Below are 16975 nucleotides of genomic sequence, written 5' to 3'. Positions count from 1 at the left end.
AGGTTATTTTTTGACAAGTTCATATAATATCACAAAAAATCCCACCCTCCAGTGATTCATGACTAAACAACAAAAGACAGAAATGCAGTTTGTTCCAAAGTTTGGTGTCTTCAGTTCAGTTTCTCCTCTATGAGTAAACCCTGTTCTCATCAATAAAGGATCTCTGAAACATCCCTGATGCTGTGGGAGTTACCTTGGAACTAGTCTGCTGTTTGTCGTCCTGTACACAGGATACCTTTTGGAAGTGTAGCTGCAGGCTTCCGGTATGCTACCTGTGCCCTCTGAAGTGTTTTGAAGTGTTTTTATGTCCTTGCATTTGAAAATTGAATGCTCATTCCGATCAATTTTCGATTTAAAATCAAAATCGTGACACCTCTAATAAACACATGACAAAATTAGAACTCTGATTGCAAAGAAATGTGAAATGTCAGCTTTGTTTAAGACAGCAATTAAAAGTTCTCAGATGTAGCTGGTGACACTGATTGCATTTCTCCCAACTCTTATGGCACATCATTGCCACCATCTGTCAAAACATTATTCTACATCACCCACTGAGGTATAAAAGAAAACTCCACAGGGGGCACTTTAAGAAATACAGTGAAACATTTCAAGCTGTTTGACTTACAGGTTTGGTTTTCCCCTGCAGTTGATTCCTGATCTTCTCATTGGCCTCCAACTCTTTGGCAATTTCTTCCGCTGTTGACAGAGGAAAGAAAAATCTTAATTACTCAATTACGAGACACCAAATATCGCACATTACATGAATTGTAGTATTAAACACATACGGATGCTGTACAAAACTTAGGCATCCAGTAAAGACAAACACAACCTGTGAGATATCCTGCGTTCATACATCTTATATACTCATGAGTTATAAAAATAATAATAATAATACAATTCAGAACATTAAATTGACTCATGCTTGTTCATCTTTGGCTTCATGTGCACATTTGTTGGTACATTTACTATATACAGTATATACGAGAGAGAGAGAGAGAGAGACACATTGCTCTGACGTCTGTTACTAGGTGATATGAAACTCAGGGCCCTATATGGTGAAAACACACAGGGCTGCATGGCTCAGGAGGTAGAGCGTGTCTTCCACTGATCACAGGGCTGTTGGTTCAATCCCCACCTCCTCCTGTCCACCTGTCAAGTGTCTTTGGGCAAGAGACTGAGCCCCAAATTGCTCCTAATGCTCAGATTCACATGGAAGGTTGCTGCAAACGGTGTGTGATTATGTGTGTGTGAAAGGTTGACTGGGTGGCAAAAACCCATTAAAAACCTTCGGATAAAGTGCAATATAAATGTAAGCACACATTATAGTGGGCAACTCATCACAGTTGTTACATAGACTACATCATTGGGCTAATGCTGCACTTTGGTGGGTTTTTAATTATCAAATGTGTTTCATTCGCTCCAGTGACGCATGAACTTCATTAAAGCAGGCATATTATGCTTATTTTAATTTAACTTTCAAGGCCTTTTATAAAAACTGAAGGAAAGGAAAAAAATGAAAAAGCATAAATCTCCTTTAAGTCAAAAGCACATGTAACATTAGCATACCTACTCACTCATGACGGCAAACACTAAAGGTCCAGTGTGTAGGATTAAGGGGGACATATTGGCAGAAATGGAATATAATATTCATGTTTTCATTTATCAATAATCACCTGAAAATGAAACGCTGAGGTTTGGTAATCTTATAATGAGTCTTTTGAGTCTCTCCCATGAAGCCCACCATAACCCTAACCCTAACCCATGTTTTTTCGCTGCAACAGTCAGGGCGACACTTGCGGTATTTTGTTGATTGCCATCTGCAACCACATCTCTAGATACCACTAAGTCCTGCAAGGTATACCTTAAAATACAGCATCATTCTCATGGCATAATGGACCGAATGCCCTCACCTGATTTAGGGTTGAGGGAATCACACTGGGCGTTGTATATCTGGACGAAATCCCGATGTCTTTTGATCATCTGGTCTCGAGAACCCTGCACTGTGAGGTGGCACTCCTTCAGTCTCCTCTTCAGCTCCTGCATGGAGAGCAGGTTGTACACCAGCTTCCCCATTGGACGCCTCGCTGTGCCAAGGGTGCTGCAACTGACATATGGATTAGTTTAGTAATTGCCCAATAATGCTGGTTAATACCTGATGGGGGTCTTTGCTCGGCTGTAATTATCTTCTATGACCATACTAAATAAAAGTCTTGGACAACATAAGCAGAGAAGAATGATGGAAATGTCAGCTTAAGCAAATGTATCACACAGCGGCCAAAGTGGCTGAGCTCATGACTGAATTATATTATGGATGTGAATTGCTATTTGTCAGCACACACCTCTGATGATCCATAGTCCTCCTGTTAGACTCAGACAAGGCTGTCAAATCAAAGGTGCTCCCTTTGTCATACATTTGGTCTTGAATAAAAGACATTAAGTGTAAGTTATTATGGTTGGCAGCAAAAGAATCTCCCTCATGCGGCTGGTTACATAAGGCAAGAATATTAAAACCTCTGCAATTCATCACTGTGACATCAGGGTCTACTTCATATTAAGATTTTGTAATACTAAACAAATATGACAAATCATTAACAGAACCTCATTACTGCTGCAAGGACCATTAATCACTGTGGAAAATGAACTTTCAAAGGCCATGGCACAAGGGTCATCTGAGGCCTGCTCAGTCGTCCTCTTGGATCCACACTTTTTTCCCCAAGATGGTTTTTCCTTACTCGCATTAAGGGTCTAAGGACTGCACTGTGCAGCTTGTAAAGCCCACTGAGGCAATGTGATTTTTGGCTATATAAACAAAATTGATTTGATTTTTTTCTAATTATCTGCTCCATCAAGTTGTTGCCAACAATTATTTTTTTGTATTTAATTAATAATTGTTCTGTTGTTAATTAATCTGCAGATATTACATTTTTTTTAAAAATGATTTAACATAAAAAATCTTATCAATATGACCTTTAAAAGCCACAGTGCTTTTAAGACTTCGGAGCCCACAAAAGGCATTAGTATAAAAAACAAAACACAAAAACAAAGATTTATGCACACTGTTGCACCGCTCTACCAAATCTAATCTATGGATGATCTTTTAAGACTCTTAAACCTGCATCCCACTTTGCTAAAAAGCATTACAGATTGAGTCAACAACATGATTTACCTCCTCAAGCTTTCCTTCTTCTCTCCCCTGGTGAGACACGTGTCCAGATGCTTGTTGATGAACTGCTGCGGCACACTTACAGAACACACGGGGCACTCCACTGCAAAGAGATACGCAAGCAGGTAATATTAATAGCTTGAATTACAAAAATAGAAAGAGATTTCTTGGTGCTGAGTCACATCTCATTCCACTGTCAATCTTAACCACTCCCCTTGCCGCGCTCAATTAGTAATAGTTTATTTAACATTACACCACAAAATATAACACGACAATGCCGGCATTTAGGATTCAAATGGAACAAATGAAGAGCTGATTATAGACAGCAACACCCACTGACCGATAGTAAAAGTCAATCAAAAGTCAATCACGGGTATGGTCTTCAAATAATCCTTTGCTTTAACTGCAGACGTTACCACTGGCTACTGCTGAAAGTATCATTTGTAAAGGTTTTTGGGACACAAGGAGAGGATCCTCACCAGCTTTTAATACTGTGCTGCAGAGGACAAAAAATTCACCTTTGATTACGGGCTTTAAGTCTTGCGGTGGTGATGAGCAATGCGCTATCTGAGCTCCAGTGCTGATACTGTGTGAGCCTGTGTCCTCCTGTTTGACTGACATCAATCTCTGGAAGGATGTCTCCTCCTCATCCATCGGCTCTTCTTTCACAGCCACCCGGAGTTGAGCAGTCTCTGAATGTAGGTCACCGTCATTTGCATTGTGGGTGCGTGCAGTCTGTGTTTCCCCCCGCTGAACGCACTGAGCGGCAGAACTGTCGTTCTGGGTTTCTTTAGTGGGAGATGTTTTAGGCCTCTTTTGGAAAAAATGACTCAAAACAGAGCTGTTGCACTTCTGGCCCCTCTGTCTGGGAGTTTTGCATTTGACAGCTGAAGCTGGGGTCTTTGGCGAAATTGGAGGAGAGTCAAACGTTGCTTTTGACAACTGCTGCCTGGAAGACACAGAAAGGCAAAGTGCATGCGAGTTAAAAAACGCGTGCAGCATATAGACGCAAACAACCATGCCCATTTTAAACTTTTAAATACATCCTGATACATAAAATCACATATTCTGCATCTCTCACAAAACAACAAAGTATAAAGTGTGTCTGTATTTAAAGTATATTCAGTAGTGTAACAGATATACTGAGCCCATTAAAAAGAGAAGAGCGGTATGTACCAATAACTTCTATTGACCGTAAAGCGAGCCCTTTGACGTTCACCGCACCTGCTCAATTATCTCCTTTTCTACCGAGCGAGAAAAAGTAGACACTTTGGCCACAGTCTTGGAAATGTGGAAAGCAAACAAACTGCAGCTGGGCCATTACTTGGCAATAAAACGGAATCAATGAGGTGTGTGATGTTCTGCTTTCCATATTTAAAATGTATTTGTGCTCACTGTCCCCATTAGAGCAGGTACGCACGAGAACACGCGCACGCACACGCACACACACACACACACACACAGACTTGCCAAAAGGTGGATTGCACAAAGATCTAGAAGAAATATGCTCTCCCCACACTATTAATCCGTAACACTGAGTACAGCCAGGTATGACTATAACTGGTCACTTCTTTGCAACACACTATTTTTAAACATCCAAGCATGTGTGAGAAAGCACCTAATCAACATGAGTTACAAAGCAAAACGTTGCAGGTTTGATATATTCATTTATTTTACGTCTTCCCTGCTATAAATTTGCATCTTATGGTTTACTTTTAATGATGACCGCACCGTTACCTAACTGCACTGATACTCAACACAACCTGGATAACTCAGATACACCATCGCCTTACACTATAGCCATTAGTTGTAACTTTCTGCCTCATTTGAGCAAACGGGTTTTACCATCACTTTCCTACGTCAAATGGTTCTAAATATAACTGTACCGCAGAAGTTTACTGGCTGTTGCTATAGACAACAGCCAGAAGGGCAAGTAAGACTACATTTTTTTGGATTTAGCACACTTTGTGTTTAAAAATAGAAACTAACACTAAACCATGAGTTATTGTGTGGAGGAAAGACGTTTATGATGTCTGCTGCAAGACAATTTTGCTCCATCTTCTGAATGTGAATGTTTTATTTCTGTCACCTGTAAATTGTGGGGAATAGCAGGGTCTTTAAAAACACCAAAGTAATTAGATTTTAAGTCACCCTGCCAATGTTTAACATTATCTGCCTGGTACATAAAGCAACATTATGTAGAAATGGGCATTTTGTGCGATTTGGCTCCCCACACAGTTTCTGAGTGCGACACCACTGTCTTCAATACAAATCCCAGGTCTGTAACACTCTGTCAGACATAATGTAGGTGCTAACTACAAACAAAACTCATTACATCATAACAATGTTATGTGTTGAAAACTTGTACGTTGAAGTAAACATGTATGTAACGCTGCGATCCTCTCACTGAAGTTACATAGTGCAGAAACAAGTGACAGCTGAGACAGAGACACCATTCACCCCATTACAAGACACTGTACCATCAACATGATTTTTAAGTTGTTAAAAGTTACATAATGTCACTTTGAAGACTTGGAAGTTAATGGAAATACAGAACAAGTTAACAATTTCAAGGATAAGAAAGTAACTGAGTTGCCTCATCACAGCATTGGCACCTAAACATAAAACATATTCAATAACTCCTCTTCAAAAATAAAAATCAGGACATTTTGTTTGAAGTCTCACTGATTTTTCAGGTCTAGACCTGCAATGACCAAAGCAGCCAAAAGCCGATCAATACCATCTACTTTAAATGCACCCAGTAATTGAATTATAACTGCCCTATCATACTGATTGCCTCTACGACATGAAGGATGACCTTTAGTATCTAGAACTGGGTGTTAAGTGCAAGAATAGCTTCTGCTGAACTTTAAAAACCAGATGTTAGAGACCTTAAACACAGGCAGATGTTTGCTGACCGACACTCCTTTTTCCACACCCTTTGTGACACACTGTTTCATAATATGATTATTTGGAACAACCTTCTGACGGTAAACAATATCTCGATAATGACTCAACCCTAGAATGGAATTCAAACATTGAGTACTTCAATGAGAATAAGTAAAGTATGTCAAAACATGTTTTTAGCTTGTTGCATTTAAAACACATGAAAAATTAATTGCATAAAAATGAATGGAGTAGGCTACAAAAATGCTATAGAATACAGAAAGACAAACATGCTAAGTTGCACCATGTCCACAACAGCAGAAGGGCACTGTGCCCCTGGAGATTAAATAATAATAGCACAAGCTTACTGGGTGCGAGGAGAGACTAAGAGGTAGGTTGTTACTATGAAAAGATAAATGCGGGGTGCTGCCATAACAGCCAATAGTTTGCTAGAAAAATAGGCCTCGGGTTTAATGGCAGTAAATTAGTGCAATCAGCCAACAGCTACCCACTGAATGCAATGTTTTCCACAAAGTTTCACAGTGAGAAATAAAAGAAGCAATCCACAAACACAACAGCAGAATACATAGCAACCACATGGACAGATGCTTAAGTAATTCAAATCTCGCTCCTCTATGAGGCTGTACATGTTTTTCCACAGGCACAAAATTAAAATCTATGACAGAAATAGTCTTTAAACTTAATATATTTATTATTTTGCAGCAAATTAACTAATCCAAGACTAAATTGTCTGAGACAAGTCTATTCTTTGATAACAACAACGCTTTATGACTAAGTTACCTATCAAAGAATCACAGTTTTCAGACGCTATCCGCTAGACGACAGGAAATTAAAAACCGGTGGGAAGAGCAGCTGCTTGAGCCACTCATTCATAACAGTGATGACAATTAGAGGGTCTGCGGTTAGAAGGGAGACCTTTCACAGTATCGATAACATTGAGGTGATTGATGAAAGGGAGAAACATCACAGCAACACTCAGACCATTAAATCGACATTAGCCAGGGCACTGAAGAAACTACGCTGATCATTTTTTAGTTTTTTAATTTAGACAAACCGACTGATGAACAGAAAATGAGTCATGTTACTTTAGCAGGCTTGTGTTGATCCTCAGATATAAAAACAGAGATCCCTCATAAGATAAGATTATTTGATTCATCAATGAATCTGCTGATTGTTTGCAATAATTGATTAGACTATAAAATGTTGAGAAAAAATGCTCATCACAATTGCCCAGAGCCCAAAGTGACATCTACAAACTGCTTATTTTGTCCAACCAACAGTCCAAACCCCAAAGACTCTTTATGCGATGCGACGCAGCAAATCCTTACATGTATGAGTATGAATTTGACAGGTGGCCGATTCGTACATACTGCACCTTTAATTTTCTTTCGATTGCAGCTCTCTACTCATCAGACTCTGATCCTATACCAATCTCTACTTCTGACATAGCAAGAGTTTTGCATTGTTATTTCTTCACTGAAACAAATAAAAGCCTGACAGATATACAGAGAGGGGATCACATGCTAAGAAAGAGGTTACGGCCCTAAATCAGAAGGGAGCTGGGGTGACCGACTGTATCTTGATATTGTTAATTCCAGTTTATTTTTCTTGACAGGACAATTACCACACTGCAGGACAAAAAAATATCAGTCTGCTTAGGACAATCAGTGAGTGAAAGCATTTAGCTGGCTGTACCTCTGTGGGCAGTGCTACCAACAACAAGACACTCAACGAAAAGGAAATGTTTTCGTACGCTGTGATGGGTGTCACTGGAGGAAAAAAAAAACACTTAAGTACCGAGACATATCCTTTAGACAAGATCTGCACACCGCTCCCTGTGCCTACATCCTGCTGTAATGAAAAAAAACATCAGGCCTAAAGCAACACAACACACACAAATATGCAATACAAGGAGAACCTTGCGTGACCTCAGCTGATGAAAACAAAATCCCCATTTGATTTGCAGAAAATCCTTAAATCAGAAGCCGATTACTGGGAGGCAATTAGAAGTGTTTCTCTAAAGCTGGTAATTTGAAGTAAACTGAAGTCGGTTCCCTTGTGGACATGAAAGTGTAATCCTGTCAATAACGACAGGATCCCGTGAAATTACCACAATAATTGTTTTTCTCTTCCGTAACGAAACAAATAGGAGAGATGCTCCGTTGACACTACTGTCGTCATAACAAACAGGTTGCACCTAGATTGTAAAGTAAGTCTTCCTTCATGAACTGCCTTTTTTTATTATTCTGTTGGTCTATCTCTGAGGGCAAAATAAGTTGAAATGATTACACTAAATACAAAAGGCATTTCATGGTGCGGGTGGCTGTAGGAAAAGGCTTAAATACTTGTTCTCCATCTTTTTCCATAATTGTGCCATTGCTCACTGAGGACCAGTAATCCAGTAACTTCATCGAATACCACAGTAAAATCCATTATTACTGAAATGTTTACCCCAATGTAAAGCACACTTAGGTCTAATAAAAGGACAGTTCTGATACTTTATAGACACGAGCCAGTTTACCTGTTACTATTTATAATGTGTTGTGCGTTACCTTGCAGCTCGAAAGTTTACAACCAAGTCATCTAACAAACGGTTGTTTCTTAGATCTTGTTCCGTTGCTTGCTAAAAGAAAAAGGAGAAGCAAGATGTGAATGAAACCTGTGTCCTTTATCAAATGAATGCAATTATTTCCGTGTGATGACCTGCAATTGAGTCATCTTTAATGAGGTAATGACCCTGATGATTATGCAAATGCACTCGCAGGCATAATTATGCATTCAAGCCGAGTTCATACTCACTGTATTGCAAACTGGACACTGCGACTTGTAGGAAAAGAATTTTCTGATGCACAATGAGCAAACTGTAACATAAAAATGCAAACAAAGATCATGAAGTTGTTGGGAACCCATTCATTGTTATTATTGCAGGGACAACAGCAGATCCAGAGGGACAGAAAGCTACGATGACTACAGTCTGGTTCTCTTGCTCATGGTGATACCAGCGCTGACACATGTTACATTTCTATAATACATAATAATACACTCATACACAATACACATACAGGAAGACAAGACATCAGTTATCATCTAACGCTTACTGCTATGAAATTTGTTTGAGCACGCACCATAGCTGCTCAACTTGTTACTTACAGTTGTGAGAGCATTTAGTCATCATTGAGATGTTGAGGAAGTCGAAGCAAATGGGACATCGCAGCAGGGTATCAACATTCTGTCGAAGCGAGAAACAACAGTGGTTAAGATTATAGTTTTAAAACAACAAGGTTCTGACAGGTACAAAAACTGTAGAAAATTAAGTAGCCTAGCAATAATATCTTTTACTAGAGTCCGACCGATATATCAGTTGGCCGATATTGGTATTGTGTATATGTTGTCCAATATGTGTGGATATGAAGACTCTTTTTTTAAAGAGATTATAATGCAGAAAAAAAGTTGCTTGGTAAATGGTTTGCATTTATATAGTGCTTTTCCAGTCCTCTCGGACAGCTCAAAGCGCTTTACAACACATGCCACATTCACCCATTCACACAAACATTCATACACTGATGCCGGAGGCCATGCAAGGCGCCAGCTGCTCATCAGGAGCAATTTGGGGTTCAGTATCTTGCTCAAGGATACTTCGACATGTAACTAGGGGGAGCCGGGATTCGAACCAGTGACCTTACGATTACTAGACGACCTGCTCTACCTCCTGAGCTACAGCTCCTCTGTAAGGTACAATGAATAATAATTAATAAATCCCATGAAAGTTTACTGTTTCAATGCACTGATGTCATTTTAGACAATATGGTTTATTGTTTGACTGTAAAATATCCTGCCTCTGTTACTTACAGTGTGTCACATATAAAAAAATAATATCAATATTGGAATTTTTTACTTTCTTATATTGATATCAGCCCCAAAAATCAAATTTATCAGGGTCTTTATTTTGCATCCATTTAAAAAAAAGGAAAATTGGCGGGAAATTATAGACTATGAACAAGTTCTATACTGGTGAAACTAAGCTGGTAAAAATATTCTTACTGTAATAGAGTGACGTTAGCTGCATTTTGACATCAATCATTGTCCTCAAATATGTATATTCAGGGTCGACTGATATGACTTTTTCAGGGCCGGTACAGATTATTAGAAATCATGGAGACTGAAAACCGATAATTGGGACCAATATTCATTTGTAGTAAAAACAAAAATTTCGAACAACCAGTGATGAAATAAATTAAGTACCAATTTCTGCAAGCCAGATTTACAGATACTGATGAGTGGAAAATGCTGAATATCGGTCCACCCAGCTACACAAAACCTTCATGAGTTGGTGATCTGCCTTCAGGACCCTGGCAGAGAGTCCAAAACACTTTCCTACAGATGGACACTACTTACCTAATCAACTAAGGCAGCTCAGTTAACGTTACATGCCTTCTCATTTAGTCATGATGTGTTCACTGTGATGATACATGTTGTAGCTTAGAGCATCCCGAAATAAGCTACAGTCCCCTGATGTGACTCCTAGCTAGTGAGAGGTGCGTTCAGGTACACTGTCTTGATAGGGGGACATCACCAGTACGTTTCAGGCTGTTTGGTTTAACGTACGTTGATTTACGTCTGTCAGAGCTGACTGTAACGTAACGTTGTTACTTAACCTAGTTACCTCATTAGCATAGTTACACCACAGACATGTGTGTCGCTTTGCAGCTGTTTCATGTTACTTAAACACCTTTCAAGTCATCAGTCGAGTGTATTTAAACGATCTGGATTTATAACATTGAGGTGCATGTTTCGATCTGTTACGTTACTCGTTAGTTAACGTTGGGGAGTACTCTCCTGTTGGGCTGTTTATGTTTTCCTTTAACGCTAGCTAAGAGGGCTAACATCGTTTCTTATCGTTTGCAAAAACATTTCAGAGTCACACAACTTACTTTCAGACTTGCGAGACCGGGTGGTAAATCCGCTTCCATCTGAAGGGCCATGTCTCGTAATCATGAAGAAGATAACAGAGACAGAAATCAAACTTTTAGTGTCTGTGATCAAACAGCAGCCAAAGTCCCGCTCGAAAGGAGGCTGGGCGCTTCTTACGTCATTTGACGACTTCCGCTCAGATTTGTGTCGCCGTGCTGAGGATGTCTGACTGCAGCACAAATCACTGATCACTGATCACCTCCTGATTTCTCAGATGTGATTTTGTTGGAATTTTTTTTTTTTTTTCTTAAAAAAATATATATTAAATATCACAGAGATATGTGATATTTGAGTTTAACTTCTTTCAATAGATTTGTTAAATGATGCTTGGTGAACTGGATTAAATTGCTACTAAATGGGAAAAAAAACCCTTTCGACAGTTAACGTATCTAATAAACAGATTTTTAGTGCAGCACAATAACATATAAATAGGCCTATGTGATATGTCCTACGTCCTTCATGTCCCGAGCCTGTGCCCGTTCTCATTTCCACAGTCTCGTTATTCCTCCGATGATCATAAATGACCTGTAACAGCAAATGAGACCGTCAGCTGATCAGAGCCGGTCAGCTCTGGAGGAGAGGCTGCAGAGTCAGACCTACTGGAGGAATAAACACCCGGGCAATGAACTATCATTCAGAGCTCAGAGATTACCTTATAACTTTTGGGATTAAAAAAAGTGGATTGTCAGGTGTTTATGTAATGTTGACTGCTGACTGGAGCTTGAGGGGAAATGTTCTTTAATTCATAACATTATAGAGAGGAGAGAGGACAAAGAGGAGGGAGAACCAGAGTCTCTGGTGAGTGCTGAGTTAAGTGATTAACATGAACGAAAACGCACAGATACACACATCCACAGTGTGTGTCGTTGCTTGCTTCAGCTAATGTACAGCAAAGTAACCCGGCTGTTTAGGATGAATAATCACTCCTACAACTAGAATTAACAAATGATCCTGTGGTCAAACTCGATTTGATGGTGGTAAACTCACCATTAAACATCTATATTGCTTATCTATCTGTGAAATGTTCACAGACAAGGTAATGTGTTAGTTTTATTCATGTCACGTTAAGCCACACTTTGGCATCCCTTCCTCCCCTTTATCCTGGAAATAATAGAGACAGGCGACTGAGTGAAACCAAACTTTGAGTAAACTTGTGGATTTCTCTGGGTTTGAACATTGCGGAAAAAATAATGTACACAACTCAACAAAATATATGCCAAAATAGCAAATAACAAAGTCGTTTTTAGACATTTCGATACACAATTCTTACATATTAAATCTACTGACAGTGAGTCATTGTTGAACAACTTGAATGATAATTCATTGTTGCTCAAAGGGAGTACAAACCGCACAGACAAGCTTCAATGAAGCATTACGCTGAAGCATCCAAAAGCCATAAACGCCCTTGTAAAGACTATATTTTTTGTACAACTAAAGGGAGCTAAGTTGAATGAGGGAAAGTTGGCATGACATGAGACTTCACCAGATATCCCTTTTATTATCCAAGTCAGATCCTCAAAATGTAAACTCTATTAAATCAAACCATGACTCCAACCAGGAAATCTGAGAGTGGAAAATGGATATTCCATAACAATTGGCTTACTTGTGGTGCGTCTACTGTGACGGCCTTGCTACTCTTCATTTCATCTGATAGATAGAAACAAGTGGTTCAAGATGACAAGTGTAAGTGTGAAAAATATGGTACAACCAGTTCCAAGCTTATCATCAAACAAATATTATCATATTATATAATGTCATACCTTTTTCTTGTGTCTAAATCACTAATGTGAAAGTCTTGAACTCAGCAATTTCTCCAGCTTTAAGGCATGGCAGTGTAATCATAACATCCGAGAACTGGAAAATGCTTAGCAGGCCTCCGAAGGGCCTCACGGACAGTGAGCACATATGGTGTTTTCCCTTGAGGGCGTTTTACACCTCTTACCTAAGGCGGACAATGACCTGTAAAACAAACTTGCCTCATTACTACCTGTCTTATTTATTCATTCCTTACAATTAGAATAAATGACTGTGATTGTATTTTACATTATTATGAAATGTTGACAGTTTTATACCCTTGATTTAATTCATTTAGACAAAGTACTCTTCCCTTGTTGCAGCAGCATTGAACTAATTATTCAGCCTCCGAAGCTTAGGCACTTCACAGATGTTCAGTGATGTAAATGTGAGATTTTCAATTTAGAAAGAAGCAACTTTTCCTTTTTATGCACAAGAATTATCAAAATGTGTCCCTCTGAAACCAGGCAACAAGACATTATCATGCAAATGTATTGATGTTGGACCATGTCACATGTGTGCTTGAATGTTATTATTCAGTCCCATGAATATCCAGAGGCGTTTATGTGCTGTAATTAGATTTTTCCTGGTGGTTTCGAGGGTGCAATCCCCAAAACGTTTGGCCAGTTAAATCATTTCACAGTGTTTGCCACAGCATTAATGCCTCTTTTCACATGGTCTCCACAGCAATACCAAACAATCTGGTAAGTAACAAGGTTTCCCCTGCAGAGGAGGACGAGACCACTTTAATCTATACAGTTGTTTGACATTTATCACAGGAAGAGTCACAGAAAATGACACGCCTTTGTAATAGGCTGCTGTTTGTTATCATCCCTTTGAGGGAAAATCATGACATTATTTTTCCACCATTCTTTTTTTTTTCTGTGACCGGTGTCAGACCTGTTTGAAAGCAAGAAAGTCAAACTGTCTCAGGAGTCAATGAAAAATTGCAAATGTCAGGGCCAATCAGGCTTCTCTGTTTCAATGTGATGTGCTTGGTCTGATTAGTTGAATTAATTCAGCCAAAGATGATTTTATGCAGCTCTACTTTGCCTTTTCCTGATTGAAGTTTTATATTGAAACACTATGTGTGTGTGTGTGTGTGTGTGTGTGACATTCAACCACTTCATTTATTCTCTCTTATTTAATCATAGAAGGCACGGCCCATGCTTTGACTTCTGTAGACCTGCACTGAATGAATAAACGCCCACACTGAACTGTTTGAAAACATCACAAAACAAATTCTAATGCAGAATAGATTTAACACACACAAACACAGATGAATCGTGTCCATGGTTTGCCTCAAATGATTTCAGCTGGAGTTTGACCAGCCACTGTCCTCTTCCAGCACTCTGCTGATGGGTAGGGAAACTAGGATGGATGTTTAATCACTGGATGCTCAGCCAAGCAGCGATTATATGCTCATATTAGCAAGAAGACATGATGTACTGAATGGCTGCAAAACTCTCTGTTTCAGGTTGTCAGGAATTATGTAACAGATTAAACCCATTACCAGGTATTTAATGCAGGGTCTATTTCAGTCTGGAATTTTTAAATGTCCCTTTCAGTGCAGAGTTGTATTACTGAGTCTGTGTGTTTAAGGATTACCTACAGAACATTTAGTGTTTTCTGATATTTTGGAATCTGTCATCTAGGATTTTACTTTTCTATTTTGTCCTTACCGAGGGCCTCTTTCTAACTGCCTCCTCACATGCAGAAAACTTCATCTATCAAAATATCCAACATTACTCCAAGGAGGTCAACTTCCTTCTTTTTAGCACACAAGAGGCATATTGTTGATCTTAAAGTAAAAAAGGAAAAGGTGTCTGGGGCCGAGCTTCTAGGGGAGCCCACAGAGGCCAGCAATAATCATGCTCATCCTAAATAAGCAATTGCTTTATACTGTAATTAAACTATAGCCTGTTTATGATAACCCTCTGTCCTGAAATGAGTCTTTGTTATTGTTGCATGGCTGGCCACCAGACCTGAGAAATTTACTGATTTAAATTAACTGCTTGCTGATTTTCCATGTTATGCCAGGACATATATGTTAATTTCGGGGGGGCGGGGCCAGAAAAAGATAAAAGAACAAAAGGGAGCAAGCAAGGGATTTAAGACCCAAATAATATTGTAATGACCGATTTTTTTTGTCAGACAGCTGAGTGGCCGACGATAGCGAGGAGGCTAATGTTACTAGCCAAGTGGTAGCTAGTTGTGGTAAACAAAAAGGTGAGGAGCCAAATGCAAACACTACGAGGCAGGCAGCCTAAGAAACAGAAAGTAAGCTGTAATGAGCTGTATAATATGGACGGGATGACAGAACCAGGGAACAGACAGGAAACAGGAGACACAGGACTGACTTGAGGACAAAAACAGATAAACTGACACAAATTTAACGAATAAGAATTAAACCCTAATAAGGAGCAGGTAGAACTAATCAGGTGATCAAATAGGGCAGGAAAAAAAACACAAAAGCAGGAAGTGGAAAGGAAAACATGACACATGAGGATAACTTACAAAATAAAACAGGAAATAAGCAAACCAAAAAGCCCAGACCATGATATGTAGTGTCAGTCAGTCAGATGAATCCACCACTTGTAAGAAAGAGAATGATGTTGATAAATATGAACACAGTCATCTGTTTATGTAGAAGAGAGAGACAGAGAGAGCATGAGCATGCACAGATTAGTGGAGGGACCTTTTTAGGGGCCCGGCCATTTCTGTGAGCAAGCCTGACTTCTGCTGTGGGTATGTGTTTGACTCTATACAACAACCCTCCACTCATGAACATTATGCACAACCATGAACATGAGAAGCATGTGTAGAGTGACATGACACATGAGGGAGACATCTGTGGGGAAATCATGTTCAGATTTTCTTTGGCAAAGTCGAGCATGTGTAGCTCTTTGATGAGGATGTAAAGAAGCATCACAGATAACAAATACATCAAGGAGACTAACTGAGGTTTCAGGTTTATAATTGAATGCAGCTCTGTAGTGGCCCGTTGCTGCTATTGAGAGATCATGGGTTCAATGATGAGAGCATGCTGCTACAGTTATTACATCTGTAATGCCCTTATTACTAAACTGTACAACCTTTAGCACATCCAACAAGCGCACTGTAGATCACTCTCACATATTTATTAAGTTCATAATGCCCAGGGAAATATGGGCCTTCGTGCAAAACTATATGTTCTCCCCCAAAAGTCCTCTGTTAATGCGAACACGTTGCATATGAACTCTAATCCGGGGATATAAGTCCGCAAATTAGCATTCAGTCCACAGGCTACGTTAACGGTTTGAACCTTGACGGGGCTTTGTTCGATACATCTGCACTATAACATACATGGTGTCAAAGGACTGTGCTGTGCTTTGCCTTATCAGTGTTATACCCTTATCCATTCACCACATGTATATCTCCATCTAATGAGGCCCTTTGCAATTGAGTCATTCTGTCCTGTGTTACCCAGTGCACAGAGATGGACCTGTCTGGGATCTTAACGATGGCTGGAGCTCTGGGAAATGAGAGCAAACAGATGAAGCCACATTTGTATCTGGTGTTAAACAAGGGACTGAAACAGGCCAGATGGCCTTGCAAGATGCTAATGACAGAGCACTTCATTGTTGATCAAATTCTCCTGTATTGTGTGTGTTTTGCTCCTATCAAACATTGTGCTTCGGTTTGATTTAGCATGGGTCAAATGGCAAAAATAGCCTCTTTAGCCTTTTGGATCTACTGATGCAATAGGAAGAATTGCAGCCACGTTAATATAAAGACTGAAGTATTCTTTCTTTATTATAACCTCAGCCAAGAAGGTCACGTTTTCACCCATGTCTGGTTATATAGATTATAGTTTACATGCCTTTTTCTTTTATGTTTACAGCACTTTGTTTCAGATAGTAATGGGCCTGTTTTGTGTCCTGGATTTGGAGTAATTCTATTTTATTCCAGAGCTCACATTACTCATTACTTGTGACATGAAATGCTATCTGCAGTTCAACCAGTTCAAATGAACTGAACCTGTGACAAAGTGACTGTAATTAACAGAAGCTGATATTCTTATCAGTACATAATGTATTACACTACCCAGGCGTCAATTTTCTTTATTGAGCTAGTAGACATCCTTATCTACAGTCATGT

General features: G+C 39.4%; 1 protein-coding gene across 3 annotated transcripts in view; it reads right to left on the bottom strand.

The window, feature by feature from the left end:
- rad18 (RAD18 E3 ubiquitin protein ligase) overlaps positions 1–11165 on the bottom strand; it is a 40423-nt gene extending 29258 nt beyond the window's left edge. For 2 of the 3 annotated variants that reach the window (XM_084348167.1, XM_084348169.1), the window contains exons 1-8: positions 11002–11165; positions 9221–9299; positions 8870–8931; positions 8623–8693; positions 3682–4112; positions 3167–3266; positions 1911–2104; positions 626–696 (exon numbers count right to left, since the gene is read on the bottom strand). In XM_084348167.1, the coding sequence (XP_084204293.1) occupies positions 626–696; positions 1911–2104; positions 3167–3266; positions 3682–4112; positions 8623–8693; positions 8870–8931; positions 9221–9299; positions 11002–11052 (1059 nt within the window). In that variant the 5' untranslated portion in view covers positions 11053–11165. The remainder of the gene's footprint in view (positions 1–625; positions 697–1910; positions 2105–3166; positions 3267–3681; positions 4113–8622; positions 8694–8869; positions 8932–9220; positions 9300–11001) is intronic. The other variant, XM_084348168.1, reaches the window with a different exon arrangement.
- Between the last annotated feature and the right edge of the window lie 5810 nt (positions 11166–16975).

Source organism: Pagrus pagrus (assembly GCF_965226575.1).
Source record: "Pagrus pagrus genome assembly, chromosome: 3".
Taxonomy (NCBI): Eukaryota; Metazoa; Chordata; class Actinopteri; order Spariformes; family Sparidae; genus Pagrus; species Pagrus pagrus.
This window is presented reverse-complemented; position numbering and strand designations above follow the sequence as displayed.